Raw genomic sequence first — 13,887 nt, 5'->3', positions numbered from 1 at the left:
CATTTTTGTGGGTCTGGTGTCACATTTACGCCAAATTGGGTAAGAATGGTAGATTTCCTTCCCTACAGGGCATTAGTGAGCCAGATGGGTTTTAAAACAGTCAACAGTGGCTTCATGGTCACAATTACTGAGACTAGCTTTATATTCCAGATTTATTAATTGAATTTAAACTCCATTAGCTACCATAGTGGGATTTCAACCTGTGTCCCCAGGGCATTAGCCTGGACCTCTGGATTATTAGTCCAGTCACATTACCATTACGCAACCATCTCCCCTTCTATCGCAAGGAGATACAATTAGGTAAAAGTCAAACACTTTGTGTCAATGCTCAAGTCATCAGAGACCATCTGAAGTCAGAAATCTGCTGCTGTAAGCAGTAAGCCACTGCAAATCTGTTGTTGGAAGCTCCTAACCTTCATTTCTTCAGTGAACCAAAAGGGCATCATCAAGCCTGCAACATTTCAAGCTCCCATCTCGAGAGAATCAAGTATAACTGAATTTTTGGACTAAAACCTAAGTGCATAGTACTTCTGTAATCACCGTTTCTCTTGTCCATGTGCATGCTTTTGCCTGTGTACGTGTGAGCGGGTGCTGTTACAAAAACATTCTGGCATTGAAAAATAAACATTTTGACTGAGACAGGAAAAAAGGGGGGAACTGTCCTCCCATCTCTCCCCTGTCTAACACCTGGGAAAGACAAAGTATCTCGAACATTTGAATACATTAAGCAAGCCACTTCACAATGCTGCCATGCAGTAGCAGCGCAAGTGGTATTTTCCACTAATGGGATGCTGCCATCAGTCCAAAAAGACATTCTACCTATGGCACAGTTGAGTAATGTCATGTATGGATTTCAGTGTTGGTTCAATGCCTGGTATGTAGCCCCTATGTCCCAACGATTGGCTGACCGAATCAAACATGTTCCCCCAGTTGTTTGTAATAAGCAGTGGACAGATAGTCGTCAACCAACCTGTGCTTGCAAAACCCAAAACAAACATTTACTGTTAGATATGATTCCATGATTGGGCGGTTCTTGCTGAACAATCTTCAGTCCGCTAATAGCTACACTAACCACCAATTTAAGATAACTAGTCAAGCTTGTAACATGCTTCTTTCCCTATCACTCGTCAGCTGATTATCCAATTCCCTTCAGAATGTTCCTCTTGAATCTGCTTCTACCATGCTTTCATCGGATGATCACTGCACAGAACATGCGAACATATGAATTAGGAATGGGAATAGGCCATTCAGTCCCTCGAGACTGCTCCACCATCCAATAAGATCATGGCTGATCTGACTGTGGCCTCAGTTCCACTTTCCTACCTATCCGCTACATCCTTTGACTTCCTTGTCAATCAAGAATCTACCTGTTAAATTCGTACACAGGCACCCTTTCTCTGCAAACAAAAGGCATATGCTTGAGCCTTGTACCTTTTTTGAATTACCAGAAACATGGGGAACCTGTAGTTCCCCATTGCTTTCTCCATGGCAATGCCTCAACTAATCAAAGTTGACTTGCCAACCAATCAGCACCCCTTTTCTCCAGTGGTATACATTTGTCATGAAGAGATATTAATGTGTATAATGTTATTGGAAATTATTTTAAAATTGGAATTGTAGTAGGGTCTGGGTCTATGTGTGTGTGTGTGTGTGGCTTAATTGGATTAAAGCTAGTTAGTCTGAGTGCTTTGATGTATATTAGTTTCAGATGTTAATTAGATAAATGTAAGGAGTAAAAAGTAAAGTGCAATTTGATTTGTTGAATAAACCATTCAAAAGAATGGGTAAAATCTTGCACCTAGCTGGGAGACACCAAGCAATGTGTTTATATTACTAATAAAATTGGTGGAATGAAAGGATTATTGTTAGGAGAGGTAAAATGAACGTTATTTCAAATTCGTATGGTCAAATATGCTTTGCCTGCTGTCTGCTTAAAGTCTACGTGTTATTTTTGCCTTGGTGGAGATTTACCTAGGAGTGATTAATTTGGGGATTTGTTTAAAAGTTATTATGATAGTAATTCGTAGATTTGTGTATGTGTTTAATTTGGTGTAAATTAATAAATGTTTTTATGCCAAAAAAAGCCTTTTGAGGCTTGGTGGTTTTATTTCTGAATTCAGAGCTGCATCTCAAACATACCAATTGAAAATATTGGTTATGACAGTTGTTCAAGTTTCCCCCTGGGATTTAAACACCTCAGCCTTTACCAGCTGCTGTGTCATAATGTGTTGCCCTGATCATTTGAAATTTCCGTTCATGGCTCGTTTAAGACTAGATGTTGGACCAGCAGTCTGACAACATGGAGTGAGTGCTGGGTCGAGAGGGGTTCTAGAACTGGGTTGTTGTCAGTATATGTGTGCAAGCTGACCCTATGTGCCCATAATCACATCAAGAGGTAGCATGTAAATGTGGAAGAGGCAGTGGCCTAGGATAGATCTTGAGAAAACAACTAAGGCAATGGTGCAGGAGGTGAAATAAAATAATTAATTGCTGGAGATTCCCTGCCTATAGTAATGAGTGGAAAGCAAGCAAAGGCAGGCCATTGAGTCAGACAACAGAAGAAAGTCAATGGAAGCGATGGTGTGTTTGACCTCAGAATCATAGAATTATACAGGGCAGAAGGGGGCTTTTCAGCCCATTGTTGCCTATGGTGGCTATTGCGAGGAACTATCCAATCAATCTCACTCCCCTCCTTTCCCACGGCTCGTCAGCTGGTTATCTAATCCCCTTCTGAATGTTACTCTTGAATCTGCTTCCACCATGTGATCACAGCATAACATACGAATTAGGAACAGGAGTGGGCCGTTCGGCCTCTCGAGACTGCTCCGCCATCCGATAAAATCATGGCTGATCTGATTGTGGCCTCAACTCTACTTTCCTACCTACCCTTTGACTTCCTTGTCAATCAAGAATCTATCTACCTCTGCCTAAAAAATATTCCATGACCCTGCCTCCACTGTTCTCCGGGGAAGAGAGCTCCAAAGACTCTCGATCCTCTGAGAAAAAATTTCTTCTCATCTCTGATGTAAATGGGAGATCCCTTATGTTAAAACTGTGTCCCCTGGTTCTAGTCTCTTCCTTGAGCATTTCAGCATCTACTTTGTCAAGGTCCCCTCAGGATCTTGTATGTTTCAATAAGATCACCTCTCATTCTTCTAAACTCTCTAATGGATGCAGGCCCAACTTGTCCACCCGCTCCTCATAGGATAACTGCACTGCCGCACCCCCCCCCCCCCCCCCCCCCCCCCCCCGCCACCCCCGGAATCAGTCGAGTGAACCTTTCTGAATTGCTTCTAATGAAGTTATGTTTTTTCTTAAATGTGGAGACCAAAATATTCTCTATGCATCCTCACTAATACTCTGTATAACTGAGCAAAACATCCCTACTTTGGTATTCCATTCCCGTTGCAATAACTGGCAACATTCCTGCTTTCCTAATCACCAAGAGGGAGGCCATTGTGCCCAACTGTCTTGTCCTTTCCTTGTAGCCTTGTAAATTTTTTCTCTTGTTGAAAGCCATTTTTGAATCTGCCTCCATCACACACTTAGGCAGTGCAATCCAGATCCTTACCACTCGCTGCATAAAAAGATTTTCTTCATGTCACTTTTGGTTCTTTTTCCTTTCACCTTAAATCAGTGTCTTCTAATTTTCAACCCTTCCAACAGTGGGAATTGTTACTCCTTATCTACTCTGTATTATTGGTGATTGAATACCTCCATCAAATCTCCTCTCAACCTTTTCTGAGTTGAATCACCTAACTTCTCCAACACATCCACATAACTGAAGTCTCTCGTTCCTGAAACTATGCTCTTAAATCTTTTCTGCACCCTCTATAAAGCCTTCTCGTTCTTCCTAAAGTGCAGTGCCCAGAATTGAACACAATGAGGTCTAACCAATGTTTTATAAATGTTTAGCATAACTTTCTTGCTTTTGTACTCTATAGCTCTAACGATGATTCCATATTTTTTTAAACTGCCTTCACAACTTGTCCTGCCACCTTCAAGAATTTATGTACATGTGCCCCCTGGTTCCTCAGTTCCTACAGATCATTTAAAATTGTACAATTCAGCTCATACTACCTTACTTCATTCTTCCTGCCACCTTGTAAAAGGCTGCAGATTCAAGGTAGGGTAATGCATATTGATTGCAGTAACAGAGAATGGCATTTGTTATTTTGCTTAGGGATATTTCATTGGGGTAGAAAACAAATTATAAAGATTTAAGCAGAACGATGGGCACTTATCCAGAAGGATACAAAACTTTGGAGAAGTAAAAGGTTTGGAAATGAGATGGCAGTTTGCAAAGACGGAAAGGTCCAGGGTGGGTTTTGACAAGGTTTTGTGGTGACGATGATTTTAACTAGGGAGAAGGTGTCTGAGTAGTTGGAACTGTTTACAATGGTGATTAATATAGGGCCCCAACCAGAGAAGTCAATTAGTAGTAATTGGACCAATGGAACAAACTATGGATCCCGTTGATAAGATAAACTTCAAAAGGACAGGGAATGGGATGTGGTATTAAAAAATGAAAGAGAATGGTGGCTAGTGTAGGAGATGGGGGCTGTGGTTTGGCTTGTTGAGCAAGGGGACGATGGGAGAGCAGCAGAGGCTGATGAAAACAAAATCTATTTACAAAGATGAAAGCCAGGGTTGGAGCATCGATAGATCATTTATGGCATAATCATCTTTATCTCTTTTTTTTTTCATTTACGGGATGTGGGTGTTGCTGGCTAGGCCAGCATTTGTTGCCCATCCCAAATTGCCCTGAGAAGGTGGTGATGGTGAGCTGCCGCCTTGAACTGCTGCAGTTCCTGTGGTGTAGGTACACCCACAGTGCTGATAGGGAGGAAGTTCCGGGATCTTCATCCAGCGACAGTGAAGGAACAACAATATATTTCCAAGTCAGGATGGTGAGTGGCTTTGTGGGTACCTTCTAGGTGATGGTGTTCCCATGTGTCAGCTGCCCTTGTCCTTCTAGATGGTAGTGACATGGGTTTGGAAGGTGCTGTGTCTGGAGCCTTGATGAGTTCCTGAAGAGCATCTTGTAGATGGTACACACTGCTGCCACTGTGCATCGGTGGTGGAGGGAGTAAATCTTTGTCGATAGGGTGCCAATCAAGTGGGCAGCTTTGCCCTGGATGGTGTCAAACTCCTTGGAGCTGCAGTCATTCAGGCAAGTGGGGATTATTCCATCACACTCCTGACTTGTGCCTTGAAGATGGTGGATAGGCTTTGGGGAGTCAGGAGTTGAGTTACTCTCTGCAGAATTCCTAGCCACTGACCTGCTTTTGTAGCCACAGTATTTATATGGCTAGTCCAGTTCAGTTTCTGGTCAATGGTAACCCCCAGGATGTTGATATTGGGAGTTTTAGTAATAGTAATGCCATTGAATGTCAAGGGGCGATGGTTAGATTCTCTCTTGTTGGAGATGGTCATTGCTTGGCACTTGTGTGACACAAATATTACTTGCCACTTGCATGCCCAAGCCTGGATATTGTCCAGGGCTTGCTGCATTTGGACGTGGACTGTTTCAGAAGAGTCGCAAATGGTGCTGAACATTATGCAATCAGCACCATATTGTTGAAAACCTTTAGTTTTCTAGCTTACTGTTTTAATGCCCCTTTTCAGCTGAAGGGTGCTGAAACAATTGTAACCCCTTCCACTGTCAGAAAGAACACTGGCTAACTTTCCAAAAAAAAGTAAACTGGTTTGGTGAAAACAAAAAGCAATAAGTTACCGTTGCTGGAAACCTGAAACAAAAGCAGAAAATGCTGAAAACATCAAATAGGTCTATTCAGATATTTTGTGAGAACAGGCAGGTTAGTGTTTTAGATATAAGTCCTTCATCATAACTGGGGCTCGATCCTCAGGTAGGGAAGCATTTAAACAGTTTCAATGTTCAGATATAAGGCAAAGAAGGGCCCTGTGAAAACTGTTATTGCATGATCCTTGTTGAGCACTTGTCAGCTGATATTTTCCAAATCAGATTATACAAATTGGATTGAAACAACTACATGAGTCATGACCCGTCTAGTAATTGCTAAGAATTCACCTTATCCTCTACTGCCATATCCTCACAGTGAATCTTTTCAGAATTTCAAATATTTTCCTAAAGAACTGTTCTGCATAAAATCTGATTGCCACGGAAGCAAAAATCTTGCTTTCACTTGCAGCACGTAAATGTTAACAGTTGGTTAGAACTGGTGCTATTTATTGACAAGTTCATACGTGATAAATGTAAGACATGTTATTCAGGAATTGATTGTACTTGACTTTGAATTCAGCGTATTTATGTCTTGGATTGTTGTAAGAACACACTTTTTAATGAGAAATATCGGAGAAGAATTGTATTGAATGTAGTAGATTGACAGAATTGTGACTTTGGTTTGTGTATCGTGTTTTGTTTGAGAATTGTTAGGTTTCCTTATATAAACAACATGTACAGTTCAATATATATTCTTAACATGTAAGAAGTTTAGTTTGCTTTTAAAAAGGTTTTTGTATCAGAAAATAAAACTTAACATGAGAATTGGTGGGAGGGGGGAACAGAAGCTCTCCAGTGATTGGAGTCATAATCCAGCAAAAAAGAAGATGGTTGTGGGTGTTGGAGGTCAATCATACCAGTCTTAAGCTATTTCTGCGGGAGTTCCTCAGGGCAGTGTCCTAGATCCAACCATCTGCAGCTGCTTCATCAGTGACCATCTCCAACATGAGGTCAGCAGAGGGAATGTTTGCTGATGACGGTACAGAGTTCACTTCCATTCGCAACTCCTTAGACACTGAAACAGTCCATGCCTGCACACGAACTAGGCAACATTCCGCCTTGGGCTGATAAATGGCAAATAACACTCGTGCCACACAAATGTCAGGCAATGACCATCTCTAACGAGAAAGAACCTAACCATCTCTCCTTGCCATTCAGTAGCATTACCATATATTAGAATATAAGGGCAGGGAGGTTATGCTGGAACTGTATAAAACGCTGGTTAGGCCACAGCTAGAGTATTGCATGCAGCTCTGGAATCCGCATTATAGGAAGGATGTGATTGCACAAGAGAGAATGCAGAGGAGATTTACCAGGATGTTGCCAGGGCTGGAGAGTTTTAGTTATGAGGAGAGTTGGATAGACTGGGGCTATTTTCCCTGGAGCAGAGGAGATTGAGGGGGGACATGATTGAGGTGTACAAAATTATGAGGGGTAGAGATAGGGTAGACAGGAAGGAACTTTTCTCCTTGGTGGAGGGATCAATAACCAGGGGGCATAGATTTATGGTAAGGAGCAGGAGGTTTAGAGGGGATGTGAGGAAGAATTTTTTCACCCAGAGTGTGGTGGGAATCTGGAGCTCATTGCCTGAAAGGGTGGTAGAGGCAGAAACCCTCAACATTTAAGAAGTATTTGGATGTGCACTTGCGATGCCATGGCATACATGGCATACAATGGGATTAGAATAGTTAGGTACTTGTTTGACCGGTGCAGATTCGATGGGCCAAAGGGCCTTTTTCTGTGCTGTAGACCTCTATGACTCATTGCTGAATGTCCTGCCATCAGAATCCTGAGCATCACCACAGCCCAGGAGCATAACTGGACCAACCTTATAAATGCTGTGACTACAAGAGCAGGTCAGTGGTTGGGAATTCTGCAGTGAGTAAATGACCTCCTGATTTCCCAAAGCCTGTCCACCATTTACAAGTACGAGTTGTGGTTAACTTAAAAAAAAAAAGTTAAGGACAGCGTCAGACTTGAAGAAAAAGTATATAATTGTGCAAAGACAGGTGGCAGGTCAGAAGATTGGATGGAATATAAAGAACAGCGAAGAATGACAAAAAGATTAATGAGGGAAAAATTAGAGTATGAGGGAAAGCTAGCTAGAAATATAAAGACAGATAGTATGAGTTTCTGTAGATACTTAAATAAGAAAAGAGTTAACAAAATGAGTATCGGTCCTATAGAAAATGAGTCTAGGGAAATAATAATGAAAAATAAAGAGATGGCAGATGCATTGAGAAGTATTTTGCATCGGTCTTTACTATAGAGGAGATAAGTAATGTTCCAGCAATAGCTGTACATCAGGAATTGGAAGGGATGGAGGAACTCGGGAAAATTTACAATTAGCAGGGAAGTCACACTTAGTACAAAACTCCAACAATTTGCTGGCAAGTCCTGGGTCTTGATGGACTTCATCCTAGGGCCTTAAAAAAAAAAGTGGCTAGTTAATTGATGTGTTTGTTTTTATTTTCCAAAATTTCCTAGATTTGGGCAAGGCTCCATTACATTGGAAAATAGCAAATGTTACTCCTTTATTCAAAAAGGAAGGGAGACAGAAAGCAGGAAGTTACAGGCCACTTAGCCTAACATCTGTCATAGGGAAAATGTTAGAATCTGTCATTAAAGATGTTATGGCAGGGCACTTAGAAAAATTAATGGCAATCAGGCAGAGTTAACATGGTTTTATGAAGAAGAAATCATGTTTAACCAATTAATTGGAGTTCTTTGAAGGGGTCACATGCTGAGGAAAAAGGGAAGCTGGTGGATTTCCAGGAGGCATTTGATAAGGTACCACATCGGAGATTATTGCAGAAAATAGAAGTTCATGGTGTAGGGGGTAACATACTGGCATGGATAGAAGATTGGCTAGCTAACAGGAAATTGAAGGTAGCTATAAATTGGTCTTTTTCTGGTTGGATGTAATGAGTGGTGTGCCACAGGGATCAGTGCTGGGACCTCAACATTTTACAATTTATATAAGTGACTTGGATGAAGGGACAGATGGTATGTTTGCTAAATTTGCTGATGACACAAAGATAGGTAGGAAAGTAAGTTGTGAAGAGGACATAAGGAGACTACAAGAGGACATAGGTTAAGCAAGTGTGGGCAAAGAACTGGCAAATGGAGCATAATGTAGGAAAATGTGAAATTGTTCATTTTTGGCACGAAGAATAAAAAAGAAAGCTAGGTTACAGCAAATTAGAATAGAATGTTATTGTTTATTGCGAGAGGAATTGTATATAAAAGTAGTGAGGTTATGCTTCAGTTTACAGGACACTGGTGAGATCACATTTGGAGTACTGTGTACAGTCTCCTTATTTAAGGAAGGTTGTAAATGTGTTGGAAGCAGTTCAGAGAAGGTTTACTAGACTAACACCAGCAATGGACAAATAGTCTTATGAGGAAAGGTTAGAAAGGCTAGGTTTGTATCTGCGAGAGCAAGACTTGATTGAAACACCTCAGATCCGGAGGGGTCTTGACAGGCTGGATGTGGAGAGGATGTTTCCCCTTGTGAGAGAAACTAGAACTAGAGGTCACTGTTTATATAAATGGTCGCTCATTTAACACAGATCAGAAGAATTTTTTTCTGAGGGTAGTGAGTCTATCCTCTTTCCTCAAAAGACAGTGGAAGCAAAGTCTTTGAATGTTTTCAAGGCCGAGATAGATTCTTGATAAACAAGGGGGTGAAAGGTTATCGGGGATAGGCGGGAAGTTACAGTCAAATCAGCCATGATCTTATCAAATGGCAGCACAGGCTCAAAGACCCGAGTACCTACTCCTGATTCTAATTCGTATGTTCATATATAAATCAGGTGTGTTATGGAATACTATATGCTTGCTTGGATGAGTGCAGTTCCAACAACACTTCAAGGAGCTCAACACCACTCAAGACAAAGCAGCCTGTTTGATTGGCACCCCATTCATTACCTTAACATTCACTGTCTGCACAGTGGCAACAGTGTGTATCATCTACAGGGTACTCTGCATTAACTTGTCAAGGCTCCTTCAATAGCATCTTCCAAACCTCTGTGACCTCTTAAGAAAAATACATTCCCTGTCCTTAAAGGAGCATGAAACATTACAAATGTAGGATACTTTCCTGTTTTTAATTTTTAAAAGCTATATTTGAAAGCAGTTCTTTACAGTCATGCAACAATGATAAGAAGAATGAATAAACCAGAATAATGTAGGTTAAGAAGACTCCTCCTGCAGTAGTCCAGTGTGGCTAAGAATAAATAACAAGATTGTTGAACTTTATTGACTGACCTCCTACATTTTTAACTTATCAGTGTTGGAAAAGATTGTTTCTGTTTGGAAGATGCCAAAAGTAAGCTTATTTACCTAGAAATCCACCTTCTAGGTCAGTAGAGAATTATTACCAACCTCCATGTTTTTAATTTTGAAAAGCTACATTGGAAATGCATTGCCTGCTTTTGAGAATTAAATGAAGGTTTTTTTCAGGGAAAAAGTTGTTTAAATTTTTATGCTCATCAAATTGAGGGAACTGCTGAAACCCAGATGAACATTCCACTTTAGCAGCAACTGTCTGCATCAGGAACTTCCAGGTCTATCTTGGTATGTGCCAGATGCAGCAACGTGTTAAAACTTAATTGTTAGATGTAGTCAGGATTATCTATGTCATCTTAACACAACATTGAATCCTTATGGCTTTCAATGTCATTCTAAAATCGGGAAACATCTATTGTTTTTTTTAAAAGAAAATGTTTCCTATGCGTGTCAAAGTTGTTTAGGAGTTGATTTGGCACTTCAGAATAAATCATTGTGTACTAGCAAATAGTTATGGACTTCACAGTAGGGCTGTTGTATAACTGTAGGCTGATGCAAAGCCACACATAATAGCTGTTGAGGCTTGAACCTACCAAGAAATGTTTAGACCAAGTTAGTTTGTTCATTGAAGGTGGTTTTTATGGAAGGTAAAGCTCCTTGAACTCTGGGTGGGTGGGTGGGGGTGGGGTGGGGTGGAGGTTGGGGGGGTGGTCCTTAAAGAATCTATCAGCAGTGTAAGACTTTCATTGTCACAAATTTCCTATTTCATAAAATATTATAAAGCCTATGTGTAGTGATTGTCTTTGAGACTAGCTAATGCACGTCTACAGTATTATATAAAGTAAAGAATCTGATGATCATTTGGAAAAACCAGGTGAGTCTCCATATAGGTTGCTGGACAGGATTCTCATGATTTTCATTGTGATAAATAATTTTCTTGCTCGAGCAAATAAAATGCTGTGTTTTGTGACTCATGGTAATTTCTGCTACAACATAACTCAAGAGTTAAAGCACTTTCTAAATATGGTGGTTTGCTTCTGGAGGGGTGAGATCTATATTGTTTTCAGAGCTCCAACTGCAATCATTTGTGTTTGTTAAAATAAAGAGGATTTTTAAAAGATTTCTGATTATATTTTTCAAAAATTTACTAGGACACAGAATTTCCAGGTGTCGTAGCACGACCAATTGGAGAATTCCGAAGTAATGCAGACTACCAGTACCAACTATTGCGCTGTAATGTAGATTTACTGAAGATTATACAGCTGGGACTCACATTTGTAAATGAACAGGGCGAGTATCCTCCAGGCACCTCTACATGGCAGTTCAACTTCAAATTTAATCTAACGTAAGTGCACCTAAGGATTTGTATTTGTTATTTGCTGCTTAGTCTGCTTTGTCCAACTGTAGGCAATCTGGTTGGTGTCTGTTTATTATTTTCTGATAAAAGTATAAGTCCGGGTTTAAGGCAGGATATTCTGCAAGAAAGATTTTCAAGTTTTAAAAATAAAATTCTGAGTAGGCATGTAAATTCATAACCATGTTCAGATTTCTGAACAATCATAGGTTACATTTCCTTGATTGTCTGAAGGAGAGAAGGGGCAATAAGCTGAAAACACTCATTAAGGCAGAGTCTTGGCTTGAAGTTTGGCATGGCCGACCCTTGGGTCAAGAACAGGCAGTGACTGGGAAGTTCACATAGGAATCAAGACTTAAGCTGGGGAAAGACCATTAGTTTGTGAGTTGGAAGTCATAACATGGGGCTGAATTTTCCCCCCATTGAGGGGGTTGTGCGGGGGTGGGCATGCGCGCGAAAGAGCACAGAAATCTCCGTGAGGCACGGAGTTGCCTTGGAGATTAGTTTAAGTCTTGAAAAATGTAATAAAGGTCACAAAAAATTTTAAGGACATGACCCCTCATGTGAAACTGTCACATGAGCTGTGACATGTCCATTAATCTTTTGAAAAAATTTTATTTAATTAATGAACCCTTCATGAAACCTCATCCCGCCCATGGATAAGGCTTCATGAAAAATGCGAAGGCCGCCTGGGCTCTTTGCCTGCCTGCCAACCTTAAGGTTGGATGGGTAACATTCTTAACAGCTTTAATGACTTTTTTAATGGCCTTAATAGGCCTTTGGCAGTTCAGTGGGTGTGCAGTTGATGCGTCTGCATGCCTGCCGAACTGACAATCTAAATGACGTGCAGTGATGTCGGTACGCCCGCCCGACACCACCGCGCCTCATTTTATGGGTCGGCGAGTGGGCCCCGCCCTGGCCAGAAAATTCTTCCCATGGAGAAGGTCGGCTGAAACTGCTATGGGCTAAAGTTTGAGACCGGATCAAAGCCAGGAGGATACCCATGGCCATCCTGGAGGTGTTGGTATCGCAATCCTACCTTATTGATCTGCACTGATTAGCAACATTGAAGGGACCTTGCAAGCGTGCACTTGTGCTGTCATGCAATCAAACAGGCGAAAGATTTTAATATAGGCGGACTATTCATTTTTTCTTTGCATTTGCTTCACAGATAACTACTTAAAACATATTTCATATTAGCTCTAAGTTTATCAAGCACTGGAAATAGTTTGCCAGTAGAGATTAAAATTAATGCAGCTGAAAATTCACTTTGTACACAAATGCATAAACACTACTTGACAAGAATCAACTCCTGAAAGAACATTAAATTTGTGAAGTCTTTCCAAGGACTCTTAAGAATTTGGATTAAGATCTGCAGACTTGCTAGTTATTTCCTATTAAAAGTTCTGCTGGAACTTATTCTTGAATGTTGATCTGGAATGTCCTTGAAGGCAGTAGTGGAAAGATACACCAGAATATCCTGTCTCCCTTCTGTATGATCAGTTGGTCAGAGTTAATGTGCTTCAGACTGCTTTGGGAGGGCATGATTCTAGTATGGGAAATGATGTTTTTTAGTGTTAAATTCATGAAATTCCCATCAACAAGTGGAAAATAAATGAATAGATGAAATTGTGATTGTGAGCAAAAATAAATTGTACTATTTAAAAATTTTGAAAACAATGCAGTTTGACCATAAAAAAATTGCACAAAACAACCTGACTGTAGTGCATTATACCATGGATAATGGATGGATTTACCATTTTATATGGGTTGTGTTGCAAGAAGCACATTTTCTTATGTTTATTTTTCTGTTTAAATTTTTCATGTCGACTTTAGAGAGGACATGTATGCTCAAGACTCGATAGAGCTCCTTACAACTTCTGGTATCCAGTTTAAAAAACATGAGGAGGAAGGGATTGACACAATGTATTTTGCAGAAGTTCTTATGACATCTGGTGTTGTACTATGTGAAGGGGTCAAGTGGCTTTCATTCCACAGGTAAGTAACCAGTATACCAGTTGACTAACAACAAATATTTCTGCTCCTAAGCGTTAGGAGCACTAAAATGCAACTTTAGCTTCAAGATAACAGGAAGGGGCAGAATGTACAAATCTCGGAGAAAATCAGCAGATAATGCTAGAAGTTACGAAAGGACAAAACTAAAGGCTCTATCTGAATGCACTCAGCATTCAAAATGAAACAGATGAACAAATAGTGGAAATAGAAATAAGTACAATCTGATAGCCATGAACAAAGACATGGCTGCAGAATGACCTAACTGGGACCTGACATTGAAGGGTATATGACATCTAGGAAAGACAGGAAGCTAGGAAAAGGTAGAGGGGTGGCTCTGTTAATTGATGATGGTATTAGCACAATAGAGAGAGAAACGACCTAAGTTTAGGGAAGCTGGATGTAGAAGCAGTTTGAGTAGAGATGAGAAATTATAATGACAAAAAATCACTTGTGGGAGTGATGT

General features: G+C 40.5%; 1 protein-coding gene across 1 annotated transcript in view; it reads left to right on the top strand.

Annotated features, from left to right (window-relative positions):
• Positions 1–13,887, top strand: part of cnot7 (CCR4-NOT transcription complex, subunit 7) — a 52,775-nt gene that overhangs the window by 15,682 nt on the left and 23,206 nt on the right. Inside the window, exons 3-4 of the mRNA XM_041193503.1 lie at positions 11,206–11,399; positions 13,245–13,406. Coding sequence (XP_041049437.1) covers positions 11,206–11,399; positions 13,245–13,406 — 356 coding nt within the window. The remainder of the gene's footprint in view (positions 1–11,205; positions 11,400–13,244; positions 13,407–13,887) is intronic.

This window comes from Carcharodon carcharias, chromosome 1 (assembly GCF_017639515.1).
Source record: "Carcharodon carcharias isolate sCarCar2 chromosome 1, sCarCar2.pri, whole genome shotgun sequence".
NCBI lineage: Eukaryota > Metazoa > Chordata > Chondrichthyes > Lamniformes > Lamnidae > Carcharodon > Carcharodon carcharias.
Note: the sequence above shows the minus strand (reverse complement) of the source record. Positions and strands in the feature narration are given on the sequence as shown.